The sequence below is a fragment of the Epinephelus lanceolatus genome, chromosome 3 (assembly GCF_041903045.1).
Source record: "Epinephelus lanceolatus isolate andai-2023 chromosome 3, ASM4190304v1, whole genome shotgun sequence".
Lineage (NCBI taxonomy): Eukaryota > Metazoa > Chordata > Actinopteri > Perciformes > Serranidae > Epinephelus > Epinephelus lanceolatus.
Window position 1 is genome coordinate 23165512 of NC_135736.1, and position 15694 is coordinate 23181205.

At 40.4% G+C, this 15694-nt stretch overlaps 1 protein-coding gene across 1 annotated transcript in view; it reads right to left on the reverse strand.

Moving 5' to 3' along the window:
* The window catches only part of LOC117255508 (protein sidekick-1-like), a 282626-nt gene that overhangs the window by 67429 nt on the left and 199503 nt on the right, over positions 1 to 15694 (reverse strand). The window contains exons 17-19 of the mRNA XM_033624487.2: positions 12431 to 12571; positions 7783 to 7964; positions 1888 to 2003 (exon numbers count right to left, since the gene is read on the reverse strand). Of these exons, the coding sequence (XP_033480378.2) occupies positions 1888 to 2003; positions 7783 to 7964; positions 12431 to 12571 (439 nt within the window). The remainder of the gene's footprint in view (positions 1 to 1887; positions 2004 to 7782; positions 7965 to 12430; positions 12572 to 15694) is intronic.

Genomic DNA, 15694 nt, shown 5'->3' on the forward strand with positions numbered 1-15694 from the left:
CGTATGGGTAAACAAGAGCAAGGCAGTGCATTCTGGGACATGACCTCTGAGCTGAAAGTCCTGTGAGAGGTTAACAGGGTTTTCAAGAAAATTTACTCGTGCACCCACACAGAGGCAAAGATTTATTTTACAAGCATCTATTTATATTTTAATTTAAACCGATAAACTGATGGAAAAAGATGAATACATTTTTACAGACTGTTTTTATGGAGTCTGCTCAAAATTTTTAACATGGGTTGGAGGTCCTGGACTCAAAACTGCTCAATATAATTCAGATATTGGCTATTGTCTTTTCTGCATGATTAATATCACTTCTGACGAGTGTCTGTGCAGGGGTTGCTTTGATAAACAAAAATTTGAAGATAAAAACAGACATTTTTAACATTTAAAAGAGGTCATTAGTCCTATAAATAGTACATCAGACTTTGTTTTAATTTACTTTTTTTTGTGTACATCATCATCTAACTTAGAACCCCCGTGAAAATAAAGTTAGAGCGTCTTAAGTTCCTGTACTGTGATGTATTTCCCAGTGGGATGGAATATTTGAGAGGAGCACAGTTACAAGAAGGATTTACATCAAATCTTTTGCATATTTTTCTATCTCAAAACGTGGACAGGCCTAGAGTTTAGCATGATATGGGGCTACAGCGAAGTCTGCTGCTGAGCAGACTGTGCAAATTCACATCCCTTGCCATTAAAATGGTAGGAGGATGAGGGGGATGAAATAGACTTCAGCCACATTAAGCTCTAGCAAAAGTTCAGTCAGGAACAGAACAGGAATACTTTTCATGCTCAGGCTGTAAGTTCCTTTCTAACCCTGCCATTCACTACTTGCTTACTCACTCACTCACTCACTCACTCACAGGTGCTCAGTCACTATCTCTAGATGTCATTGTCTGGGTCTGTCAATTGAGTCATCGGCTGATTCACAATCAACCAACAGCACAGTGACACACCTTCTCTGTCAGCCTATCATCTTACTGCTCTTCATTTTGAATATGGTCCTGTCTCCGCTGTATTTCTTTCTTGCTGCTGACGTGCACGCCCTCCATCTCCCCATCACCACCTAGTCTTTACGGATTCATCAGGCTCATCTGCCTCAGCAGTCAGCAGCCTCAGAGTCATCAGCCACCAACACCACCAGTGTCTGGACTCCATGGGGGGGATTTATCCTGCTGTGGCTCAGATGTCCCTCAATCACAAAATATCTTCCTCTGGTGTCCAAGCATCAAAGTTAATCAGCACAAATCATCTGTTAATCTGTACACTCATATTCTGTATTAAATATTATCTTTACTTCATTCCTCTGTCTTTCCTGACTGAAATTATTTTGGAAATGAAAACAAAGGTTTAGCTCTGATATCCAAACACACATCTCTTCCTATCTCTCTCTATGTTGCACTATTAGCCCATTCAACTCACAAACAGTGAAGTGCAGTTTTTTATGACCACTGTGGGTATCTAGTCACCCAAGGACTCATTTAATTGATTGAATTTTGTAAATACCCCTAAGAGCAGGATGATCCATCAAACATTTGAAACTGTTTTCCTGGTTTTACAGGAGGAAAACCGACATTTCTTTAGAGATTCTGATGAAAAAATACTCTGATACTGCTATTTTTTAAGATATATTTGGCATATAAAAGAGATAAATGGTCACTTACCACAGGGACACAGGATTAAAATAGGAATATGGGTATTTTATATTTTATGGGGACTTTAAAATTGAAATGATTTAATTTCTCATGCAATACAGGTGCGATCCTACACAAAAAAAATATTCAAGGTCTATTATTTATTGAACTTAACCAGAATGTTTGAACACACAGTTACTTTACTAAGTGTGATACGAGGAGTTACAACATACACCCACATGCAGAGGCTTACCTTGTATCCCTGGTTGATGCCATTAATAAACTGCTGAGGTGGAGGATTCCATGTGAAGCGGATGGTAGTCGAGTTGATAGCTAAAACTTCCACTTCCTGCGGAGGTGCTGTGGGAACTGAGCACACAGAAATACACGCACATAACATTTAGCTGCAATGGGTTCACCACAGGGAAGAGGATGAGTGTTTAGATACACTGGAAAAAAAAAAAAACATAAACAGTAACAGACTTGGAGCCGCGAGCTGCAGCTTTCAGGGTTATGCTTTTACTTTTTCCAACAAGTAGTGGTTTTGAATATATCATACAGCACCATATTTCAGTATTTCACATTGAGATTCAGTTCATTTTTTAATTTAAAATATCTGCTAAGCTTGCAAAAGTTAAATGCCAAGCCCACACTGCTGTTCTCTGCAGCAAAATGACCTAATTTCTCAAAAAAAAAAAAAAAAAAAATTCATCCCATCTATTGTATTTTGCATTCACGTGTTTTGCATAGTATCAGTTAAGGAATGACTAAGTGAGGTTAGGGTACTGCCCCTTCAGTGATTGGTGCTGAACAATCACAGCTCATGAAGACAGCTAAAATGATAAATCTATTAAGCCTTTCAGTCAGTGACCTCATGAGGACAGAGAGTGGCTGCAGAAAGTTAGATGACTCGCTTGGTTCAGTCCTGCAGCCAAATCGCCCTCCCTTTGCTAACCAGGCAAACCTGTCAATCTTTATTACCCACACGATGTAACTGCCTCATACTACACCATAATTTACTGATTAAAAATGACAATGTATTAGATACAAGAATCATATCACTGGAGTTTTATTAATACTCAGCTCACAAAGGGACTCCTGTGATTTAGTATTGCACTCACACGAAGTTGGAGAACTCAAAGGAGACATATTTGAAAGAAGAATAATTAAAATTGACACAGTAGAGGATGAGATAACCCACATTTCAGGCCCCAGTATGCATCATGCTAAAACAATACTGGACCTTACATTTCCCAGAATGCAACTGCATAATGTCTTTTTATTTTCAGAAAAATGAGTGGTGCAGGAATGAGTCCTAAAACCTAAAAGAAATGAGTGAGCATTTTAGCATTTGTTTCATTTCAAAGTCAATGGGTTTTTGTTAGATGCATGCAATCAGGTCTGTGGTTAACACAAGCATCTGAGATTTTCATGTTTTGTTCTACAATATAAAATGTTAGCAAATACCCCACTCCTGATTTTGAAACTATTGTGTGTCTTAGACAGTTGCGAACAAGTAGCTAAATGAGACTACAGAGGGTCATCACCACGAGCACGGCTTCAAAGCCAAGTTGTCATAACATTAAAGTTAAGTGACTGATTTTATGGATCAAAAATCATAGAATGGGTGTCACTGTATGATAAAGTTTTGCTTTTCCAAGGGAACCAAAGTGATGCTAACTTCCAGATCAGCCTACAAAAAATGTCATCCCTGCACCACTTCTTTAAAACCCCACACCTCCTCTTTGTAATGTAGGTTTTCTCTTGAAAATGTTAAGTCCCAAGCTGAAGCTGAAATAACCCAGATGACATCATCAGGGTTATTTTTTCACACTATGTAATTTTCTCTCTAGATCCACAGCAGAAACTATGCAGTACAACTATGATCACGGCTTGCATTCAGTAGTACTCCTCGTGATTGGTGAACTGAGCTTCATGTGCTTTATCAGTGGAGCGCCCTTTAATTCATATACACAGAACTATTGTATCCATGGAAAAAGCATTCATTTGCTCATTTACTTTAAAACTGTGGTGCTCCAGCATTACTTGGATACAATACTTATACTTTGCTGTACAGAAAAAAAAACATCCACACATCCAAGTTACTAACAATCAGTAACAAACTAGGACGCTCTGTTTTTTCTGTGTTCAAATTCAAATCTGAGTTCAAAGATTCAACAATAAAAAGTTTAATAATAAGAATTTTGCAGTCAAACTAAAGCAGAACAGCAATAATTTATATCGTAAATAGCAGAATAGCAATAAGTCTGTTTGAACTGTGTATAAACGTGGTGAGGGCATTCATCATCCACCAGAGAGTGAGACAGAGACGACAGAGTGCTGAGAGATATAAGAGATTGTAGAATATACTGTGTATTATTATAGTGATTTTCCTTTGAAATGTAGGATACTTGTTTCATTTTTTTTAAGAAGGAGGCTGGTGGAAGGTAAAACAAGGGCTGAACATGTCGTGTTCAGCTCACACAAGACAGACACAGATTTACTTTGGGTCCACTGTCTCTCCTGCTAATTCTTCCTTTATGTCAGTGTATGAATATGTCTCTACATGTGAATCTTTACAAGCTATCAGGCGGGCAGGTCAGCGAGAGAAATAGGACCCATAATAATATTAAAGCCAGCAAGAGAAGCGTAGGAGCATGACTGGGAAATGTGTGTGTGTGTGTGTGTGTGTGTGTGTATGTGTTTGTGCTTTTACATACAGTGCAGTTTGTGTGTCAGTGGGCATGTTATGGTGATTACACTGTAAGGGGTTTATGCTGATGCTAGAGAGCCATCGAGTGATAATGCACTGTTGCATGATGGGAATGCCCTTTACAACTTATGTTTGAGCCAAAGAGGCCAGACGACACACAGACACACAGAGAATATACAGAACAAAAACCAGTGAAAATGGAAAAAAAGAGATAGCGAGAGAGAAAGAGAGCCAAAGGATGCGAAGACAGAGTGGGAGACGGAAGATAAATTGATGTTAAAGATGCCCCCCACCCCCTCATCACCATGCTGACTGTACTCCTGGGATCAGCTTCTAACCCCTTGCAGCTCACAGCTACAGATAAAACACTAAACTCTGTCCTCTGGGGGAATCTTAGTATGCGCGTATGTATGAGAGAGCGGAAGAAGAGCAGTGTTATCACAGTCTAACACTGAGTTCAACCACATCCTCTCAGAGATAGTGATAGAGAGAAAATGTCCAATCCATTGCAGCCACTCCCATTAAACCACATTAGAATAATTAATGAGCCCAACTCCCTCTCCCGAGTCTATAAACCTGTCCTGAACTCTTGTAATAATGACTATGAGTTTTATGTGTGTGTGTGTGTGTGTGTGTGTGTGTGTGTGGCTCAGCCATCTTTAATAATGATAATATATTGTTGGAATAAAAGTCAGGAAGAGCACGTGTTTAAAGAAGATTTACCCCCACAACCACTTCCCCCCGTCTTCCTTTAATGTCTTCACTTACATCCTTCTGTCCCTCACTACATCCGCATGGATTTATGTTTGACAGACTTAAAAGTGTGGTCCTCTGTGCAGCCATGTTTATTACAATAAACCCACGATTACGTATCATATAATATATTTATAGACCAGTACAGACACTCTTTCCCTAAGAACTTCCTCCAGCTCATCCCGCAGCACCCCAAGGTGCTCCTGGGCCAGATGGGAGGTACAGTCCCTCCAGCATGTCCTGGGTCACCCCCAGGGCCCATCTCCCAGTCGGTTGAAGCTGATATGCCTTTGAGGGGATGCCTCAGGGGCAACTTTAACACAAGTCAGAGCTGCATCAACTGGATCCTCTCAAGGCTCAAGTCTCAAGTCTAATGTGTGACAAACTGCACTGAACCGGACTGCTTGGTGGAACCAAGGCTTTTTTACAGCCCACTGCTGCTTCTATAGTATACTATAAATGTTTTTTAGAGATGTATACATCCACACAACTACATCCAGATATCTGGGCAGGTAAAACAAACGTTTTCCATAAGTGCAAAAGTGTGAGAGATGACAAACTCAGTGGTTGGTTTAGGTAGGAAACCTATGGCCTCCATACTCGTTAATTGTATTCTCTTTTACATCATTAATAATAACAGCCTAAGATCATTAAAAGATCTCAAGAACACACATCAATTACCAGCAACATCCTGTCATTTCCATCTACAGCTTAAGTCTGTTACTGGAGCTCATGACTCCATGAAATAATGCTCTCCCTATCATATACTATGTACAACCACCTAATCTGGATACAGGGGTCTTGCATCTTACTTGGATAAGAAACAGGGAGAAGTAAAATGCGCCCCAATGGGTGACACCAAGGACTAACCAGTTGACTTAAAGATCTATCAAACAGCAACTTACTGGACAAGTGTATGGGAAATTATTGCTGTCTCATCTGAAATTTGAATCAACTAATCATCTATAAATCCATTTACAGTATAGACTTCATTTTACCACCAGAAAACATTTCAAAACACTCCAGCTTTGTCTCATACACATTTGCCTCCTGTGCAATACAATAACTAAGTGGGGACAGGGCTCAACAATACAGATTGCCCAATTGCCTGGAGCAAGTAAAACTCACGGTCGGGCATGTAAACTAACAACTCACTTGCCCGATCGGGCAAGTTGCTAAAAATAGTAAAAGTTAATAACTAATTGATAAAATAAATGTATTTTAAAACGTGCTCTTCGGCTCTGATGCAGCGGTCTCTCTGCCTGAAGTCACAGGCACAGCTGTGTAACAATGTCCTGCCCACAGCCCCCATTGATATTATTTTGCGCGACGGACGCTTCATATAATAACATAACAATATACTATTTATGGTGTTATGCCATCGTGTCATTTCTGTCTCTACATGGTCACGTGTGAACAATTCTCCTCTGCTCTCTGTATCGCGCACAGCGGAGTTCCGCCACACACACACAGGTGATCACGCTAGAGCGGCTCGGGCCGCATTTTCCTGACCAAACCTGACCCTGAGCCCGGTGCAGTTTGTCAGCTGACAAAGTTATTGAAATGGACAGTGTGTAAATAACCAACAGACTGCTGTTACGCACAGACAGACACGCATGGCACTCATGCTGAGCTTGTGTTGCGTTCAGGCGTTGTCACGTAAATAACAACTTCCAACACTTAAATAGGTCATAGCACAAAACAGCAGCATGTCAAGTGACTTTTTACTTTATTATATTCAATACAATTGTATGTTCCTAAATCTTGAGACACCTCATATGTAAGATAGACAGACATTTCACCTGCTCATTACTGTGCACAAATGTACTGTATGTACTTAGTCCTAAAGAGCCCTTCTGGTGCCAGTAGATACATAGAAACATCCCAGCAGGCTGTGCTTTGCAAGCATACAAAAAAGTTTCACACATGTGAAAATTATTTTTCATGCGTGTGCTTCACCTCCGCTGCTACAACTGCATCCTAGGGGAAACACTGCTGTGTGCGTTTTGTGCAACAGGTGGATGTGGTAGTCTACTGGTAGAGTAGAGAGAGAGCTAAGTAGCGTTGAAGTAGAGTAGAGCAGGGCAGAGAGATGGAAGCAAAATATATTAAACCCGGTGTTAATACAGCAGAACTGGAGAGAGGGGTGAAAAATAAATAGAGGTGGGCAAAAGGGTGCAAAATTACAGACGGAGAACGATTGACAAATTTTTCATTTATACAATACAATACAATATATGACATATGTTGTTTTAATTAATAAATACAGTGTGAATAAAGATTACATAACATAAAAATAACTGCAGTCTTTGTTATTTGATAGCCGCTTAAATTAAACAATTTTTATAGGGCAAGTAAAAACTGACTTCGGGCAAATAGATCTCTGACCAACTTGCCCAACCGGGAAAGTGAAAAAAAACCTTAGCATTGAACCCTGGGGGACATGTGGGTGTAATGTGGGATTATCAAGATGTGAAGCCTTTTTAGTCCAGGATTTAAGAACTCAAGGTAGGGCAGCTAATTAATGCACACTGAAAGGTTAAGCTACTTACATGTTTATGCCAGAATATTTTAAATTCAATGATATATGTGTGTGCATGGACATAATGTCTCAAAATGTCTTGGTACATTTGTTTTGTCCTCATGAAGGAGAAATAAAAATGTGTGTGTGTCTTAACTCACCTCCCTGCAGAGTGTACTCGGTGACAGGGCTGCTGTAGACGCCCAGGCCGGCTCCGGTGAAGGCAGCCACCTGGATCTGGTATTGTGTCCAGATGATCAGATCTTTCAGCAGACAGTAGTTGGTCTCTGGGCTGCTAATGTTCTTCTCCTGGTAGTCCCCTGGCAGCCCTGCCAGACGGTACCTACACAAACACAAACAGAAACACACACACAGTTGTGAATATGTTGGTTTACAGCTAAACAATTGAGGAAGGTAAGCAAGAGAGAGGTGATGTAGAAAAACTTATACTCTCTTCAGTCTTCATTTTGTTGTTCTTACTTGAATATATAGGTTTAATTTCAACACGGATTGCATCCGAAAAGCTCTTGGTACAGCATGTGTGTATGGACAGAGACATACCAAGAAATTCACAGTTAACAGAACAATCATTCAGCCTTATACAGCTTTTTACATGTCATAAATAAGCACTTTTAATCACGCCACCTAAGAGAAATTAAAATAATTTTATGTAAACCTTGGCCCAGTCTGTTAATCACAGGAGTCTGAACATTTACAATGTCCTAATCGTACAGTACCTTAACCCTCAGACACCTTAAAACCACCTTACATGCCTGCACACAGACAGTGAAGAACTCTGAGGCCTTTTAAAATACCAAACCATGACCATGGATGAATCCCACATTCATACAATAATAACTCTTATTCATGTTATGCTGACATTCACATGGTTTCATAATTGATATTTTTTCCATGACAATAGGCATATGTCAAAATACACACACAAATCTATGTATATGACGTCTATGGTAGAAGAGGGACGTTAATTGTAGGGGGAGATTTAATCCCTCTTCCTTCTCACATTTTAAGTGTCCTTGAGTGAAAAAATAAATCCAGAATTGCTCCAATATGTCTATATGTGTCCTAAAAAACCTTCTTTAAACACTTCCCTCTGGCAGAAGGCTGCAGTCCATCAAGACTGAGACCTAAGGCCAAAAGAATAGCTTCATCCTGACTGTAGCTGCTGGCTTTGTAAACAAGGCCGGGCACCTTCACTAACTCTTGTCCCGCCCCAGGGACACTACACATCACATTAACGTTAGGTCCTCACAACTGACTTGATGTGTTACATTAACACACATCTATTATCTCTGGACATTGCAAATATTTCTTGATATTCCTTGATCAATATTTTGCACATTACATCCTCTTCGTTTTGACCTTGTTTTTTTAACATTATTTTCTCTTTGTTTATTGTTATGTATCAAAATACCATGGTAAATTACTTGTTTGCAAAAATGTACTAGGCAATTACAGCTGCAATGATTAATCAGTCGATTAGTTGTCAGCTATTAAATTAATCACCAACTCATTTGATAATCAATCATTCAGTTTGAGTAATTTTTTTAAAGGAAAAACCTTAAAATTCTGTGATTCCAGCTTCTTACATGTGAATATTTTCTTGTTTCTTTACTCCGCTATGACAGTAAACTGAATATCTTTGTGTTGAATATAAAACAAGACACTTGAGGACGTCCTCTTAAGCTTCGGGAAACACTGATCAACATTTTCACCTTTTAAGAGGCTATTTATCTAATCATTTAATCAAGAATATAGTTAATCAACAGTGAAAATAATTGTTAGTTGCAGCCCTAATGGCAGTAAACCTGATTCTAAACAGACGAAATCATGTAATGAATTAACATTAAAAACCAGATGGGCGCACAGAAATAAACCCCAAGCTGGAAATACTTAAGACATCATTGTGTTCAGAATGTGAATGCCTGAATACACATTTTAAAATAAATAAAAATATCACTTTAACACAGCATCACTTGTTTTGGCCTTCCAAGAGATGGAGAAACTATTCTGAAAGATTTTTATTGTTGAAAAGTCGCTTGAATCACGTCAGAATCCCTAAAGAATAAAAACCTTTAATGCCTGGCAGACATCTCTGAATAGTGCACCTTCAAGGCCTGTGCTTTACTACATGTGATATAAATGTCCACTTAAAAGGATATATGACCCGACGAGACAGGAGGTGTAATACCGCTTAGGTATTGTACATATCTGATGGAGCTGAATGGAGTAATAATCCACATGTCAGCGTTTTAATATGGAGCCTATTCAGTGCAACAGGATATTTCAACATTTCACCGGCTGAGTCAGCGCTCTATCACACATGCACACTGTATACACACAACGCAGGAACACACTCATGCACACAAACACAGATACACAAAGCGAGGGGGCGCCGGAGGCTGACAGGGGATCTCTGTAGTGGAGAGGAGATAACCTCTTTCTCCTCTCTCTCCACCTGACACACTGACACTCACACTGGGGGAGGAGGAGGAGGAGGAGGAGGGGGGGGGGTCTGATGGAGAAGAAATGGTGTGAGAACGTGGGAGAAAGAGATTGAAGATGTGCCAGCTGATACAACCAGGAGAAAGGAGATTCCAAAGGGGAGGAGGGCAGGAGGAGGTAGAAGCTCTGTCCTATAAAACACTGTATGTATGAGTGTGCAGTTCTATTTTCAGCTGATTTCTGAAGTGGAGGCAGATAGCGCACTGAACGAGGATAAAGACCCAATAACTTCTACTGCAATTATATGCAAATTCATGTAAGGCAGCTGATGACAGTTTGATTATACCCAGTGTGTCACACTTTAGGTAGACATCAAAGTGAAGGACGGCAGACCAAGGGCAGCCAGAGCATCTGTAAAGAGCACTTGTGTGTGTGTGCGTGTGAATGTATGTGTACTTATGTTTTTGATACAGAGGGAGACACACAAAAATGTAGACATACATCTTTATATTTTGTTAAATGTTCAGTGTGTAGGGCATTTAGGGGCATTTATTGGCAGATATGGTATTTAATATTCATAACTATGTTTTCATTGATTTATAGTCACCTGAAAACAACAATTATATCCATTTATATCCTCCATGGAGTCCGCCAAGTTGTTCTACAGTAGCCCAGAATGAACAAACCTAACACTGGCTCTTGTTGGGGCCATTTGCATTTTCATGTTGGCCACTGTAGTTTTCCTCCATGCTTGGCACACAGGAGAAGTTTCAGCTCTGCAACCTCACTGCCAATGACACCCAACTAATGGCTTGTGGGCCGAATCTGGCACACAATAGGGTGCTGGGTGGCCGGCAAACAATTTTCTAATTCACAATGAAAGTAATTGGAGTCACACTTTTTTGTACCTTGTATGTAAATAAGGCGCCAAAGTGCATTAAAAAACATCAAAATAAAGCTTGTTTATGAAGAAAGTGTCAGAGGAAGCTCCCCTGACAGACATCCAGGCTAATCCGTTATATATAATTATTAATGTTTCTTTATTAATTGGCCCCGTGGCCTCTTGTTTTTGCAAAACTGGTCCTGAGGCAAAGCAAGTTGAGTGTCCCTGCACTTGACCATTAACGCAAAATATACATTTTCATTGGTTTTCTCTGAACTGAGGCTGCAACTTATAATCCTCTGAGTTATCAGACAGTCATTTTTACAGCAGTTTAGTCTTTAAAATGTCAGATAATAATGAACAATGCCTGTCACATTATTCTGGATTCCAAGGTGATCATGTGAAATTACTTGTTTGGTCTGTCTAACAGTTAAAGTCCAAATTACACAACAACACTCTAAACATTCTTGGTGGAAAAAACGAACAAATGAAATAAGTCATCACATTTGAGAAGCCAGCACTTGTGAGTTTTTGGCATTTTTCCTTGAAGAATTACTTAAATAAGTATTTCACTGCTTCATAAAACTAGGTTGTCTATGCAGCAGAGAGACAGAAATACTTTTGAAATTGTTGCCTTATGACCTGACAAAATGGAGAAAAATGGCTGTGGCATTTGTTTTTGCTCAAGAAGTAGAAAACTGACAACTACCAGAAAGCATTTTGCCACACTGGACCAATAAACACTTCTACTGGTAGGTGTCGTAATGCGAGTTTGGCTGTAACAAACTGTCTGGAATGACAGTAAGCTTAAATACATTTCTGAAAACATTTGAGGTGAGAACTAGGCAATGCAGTAACCGAATTTTGGTTCATATTTGATGGGCATTGCTTGGTTTTATCGTTTTATCTCAGTATGTTTTGCCTTTGTTTTCACAATACAGGAAACAGTATGGCGTCCACCTCTTTTTCACATGCAGGTCTTGCTCTCAATCTGCTTACATACTCTTTGTTTCTGTATATGAAAATGCAAAAGTACAATCTGTAGTTTAAGCAACAACCCTGGAGCCAGTGAAAATCTGATTGGGGGCTGAGAGATGAGCAGGCAGATCTGGGTGCTGGTAAAATAAAGGGAAGTTTACCACAGTTCATTTACACATACTACCCACACTGTTATAATACAAAGCTGTTTGAAAATCGGCAAAGCATCCCTTTTACTGAGGAGCCCATTTTTAAAACTGTTCCCAGTTAACTTTCTGGTGTTCAACTTATCAATCACTTGACTAAATGTTTCTGTAAAGGAGTTCATTTCAACTGTAATACTTGTAGTCTGTGTGGGATTTTGTAAAATTCCACACAATGCAGAGCTCCCACAGTCCTGAAAGAGTCTGATTGAAGACTTTTCTTCACTTTTCTTGCCAATGGCAGTGCCAGAGATGTAGGTGTGTATGTTTCTGTGTGAATACCTGAGCACATATCCTCGAAGGACTCCGTTGAGCTGGGGTTCTGGTGGAGGCTGCCACTGGACCATGATGGACTGATTTGTCCGCCCACTAGCAACAATATTCTTTGGAGGCGCGCTGGGTGCCTCCTCCCTCAGCATCAATCTAACACACAAAGAAAGAAAGAGAGAAGGCAAGAGAGACAAATGACTTAGATTAGGTTTATTAGGCGTCCTGTAATGAGAATATCAGTATTGCTGAAGAAGTGTAGGCACATTTTCATCTGGGGTCCCCACATATCACTTATATGGACAGTCTGCACAGGAGCAGTGTGTTAGGTAAGCAGGCTAAAAAGGAATTTCATAGCAACTCTCTGTCCCAGGCATCTTCATCTTTTCTATTCTGGGGGTCAGACTGTCGGCAAACACATGATCATGTTTGTCACTGGAGATACACGAGACGTAGCTGCAACTTATTACAGAGAATCATCTCACAGCTTAAGCAGCTCTGATGAATTCTAGTTGAATTTTGGGCTCATCTCTCTCGTCCCTCGTTCTCCATGTGCATCTTGCAATTTCATTTAATACATTTGCTTTTCATCTCTGGCTATAGTGTTCATTTATTTCTAACAAACCACCGCCGCTGCTGATGGAAACGTTTAACGCATCACTTCCAGTGCGCCAGAGGATTTCTCCTGGGAATGATCGAACTGACACTGGGTGTTTAAAACAACAAATGTAAAAAGCGTTCATGAACTCGGTATACATTGAGACACAGCTGTGTTTTATTCACTGGCAGCTTAGAACAACAAACAGGCATTTACTGTCTGTATATTGCAGATTATTGCTAATATTCTGTCCTTTTAACGTGAGGCTTTCGTTCCAATGTCCCATTTATACACCAGCAATCTGTCTAAGGGCAGTTCCTATTTCAACCTATCACAATATCCTCAGCAGACCAGCTATACAGTATGACAGCAATGGATAGTTAATCACTATTAGTTGAGAATGAGCAAAGAGCTCGTCTTTTTATTTCCACTGAGACAGTGTGACCCCTCGCTCCCTCTGCCCTCTTCAACTCTCTTCTGTCTCTTAAAACCCTTTTCCCATCTTTCCTTCGACACTTTGATCCCCGTCTCCATTTTTCCTGCCTCACAACTGCAAACTTTCACCTTTCATCCATCATGTCCTTTGGCCTCAATTATTTCATCCTTCTATCTTTTACTCATCTCCTTCTCCCTCCTCTTCCACGCTGTATCCCCCCCTCCCCTCCCCTTCATGCCCCACCCGTGATTAAAGCTCCCGGCCCTCTCATGGTTGGTAAAGCACACGGGCTGAGCTGGTCAGCCTCTGGCTTTACTGTAAGCAGCTCAGCTAACGTAATCAGAGCCATATGTGCTCACACACACACTCACACACACATATAAACACACCAAACAAATTTCTCTCAGCTTAAGACAGACTGCTACATCCGATGGTCTTTTCCCTTCCATGGATTATGTCTGGAGATTTACATCCCTCCAACACCCCCTCCTCACTTCCCCTCTGTGCCCCGTGTCTCCCTGAATGATTCTCTGTGAGCTATTGAGCCATTAGCTGTGGTATGGCTCTCTGTATTTGTGTGTCTGAATCTGTATGTGCCTATAAATGTGTGTGCACGTCTATATGTGTGTGTTTGTGTGAAAGTTAGGGTGTGAAAGCTGTTAGCTGGAGACTTACGCAGGCGGATATATGGCACAGGCCAGTGGTTTTACAGCTGTGCTTTACTTCCATTAGGTTAGGCACTGTCAGACAGCACCAGGTGCTGCAGGCATACACATGTACACACACATACACACACACGTAGGCTAATGGGCCTTGTGTGAATGAGATGGGCATTAGTGTAGCCGCCTGGAAATGGGGTATATATAATCCTCAACTATGCCACTGCTTTTGACTGAAATTGATGATGCACATTAATGCACATACACAAACTCACGCCACGCAAACACCCACACACCCATACAGTACTGAGCAGATGCGGCCATTCACTGTTTGACTGCAAGTAAAACACACACAATACACACTGACACACTTATACTCGATAGCAGAAACTCCTTGTGAATTGCCTTAATTCCCTCCCAACCATTTGCATGTAAATATTTCATACAGAGGGTTCAGCATGAGGACATCAACTTCACACCAGAGATTGAACAGACAAGCCCCAGCCCACCTACTCATACACCACTTCACATCCACCCCAAAACACTTAGAAACATTCATACCAACATCCATACATGCACTGCAACCAAACAAACTTTGTCTGAATGCTGTGTGACACACTTTCTCTGTCCCTTGCTGTTAAGGAAAAGAGGACATTTTTCTGCAGGAGATTTACATGTTTTCTAGTGTGTGAGTGAAAGTGTGTGTGTGTGTAAGGGGGGGCATTTATTTTGTGAGCCCCAATGCTGTGGGAATTAGTAAAAGTTTCTATCTGTGTCATTCTCCACAGTTTAATGCCCACCGGCTTTCTCACTAAATCCACATACACACCGACTCTTAAATTTAATGGTGTTACCGGGATGTTAAATCTGCCTCTATTCAAACAGGATAGTAAAATTTAGATCCAGTAGGAGTCGGAAATGGAGAGAAATGAGCAGAGGGCAACAGGAATAAAGAGAGAGAGAGAGGAACCAGATGCGACATGATTGGGAAAAACCAGCCAAATAGATGAGCTTATTTTCTTCTTGTTTGACACTTTAAGTCTTGTCTGCTTTAAATGTTGTGCTGTTTTGCCTGAGGCTGAAAGCTGCACAAATGGAGGAGGCTGGCACACTAAAGAGACTCTGTCGGGGAAACTGAGAAACTTTGTGCATATTCTCACAATGGATGAACACCAGCTGAGGCACACTCTATATATGCGTTTTATGTTTGTCATTTCAATAAAATATACATTTGTAGTCACATTACCTGATCGGTCAATGTCACTTCTCACTGCATTCCTCAAACAAGGCTTCAAAACAAATCAAATGTGACACTAGATGCTCTGTCATTACAGCTGCAGTTGGGTGTACAGAGAATAACAAAAATGCAGGAATACGATTACATTTCATCCTCATGTAAAAATATAAAATAAGAAGACAAAACGCTGAATCAAACAGTTGTCCCTGACACTAGCAGCTAGCTGTAATGTGTTGTCAAGGTAGCTCAAGGTACCATATTTACTGTACTTCCTCTTCTGATGTTTCTTTATGTATTGCCACACTTTTAACACAAACAATGCAGATGATACTTGCAATCACAGCTGTGA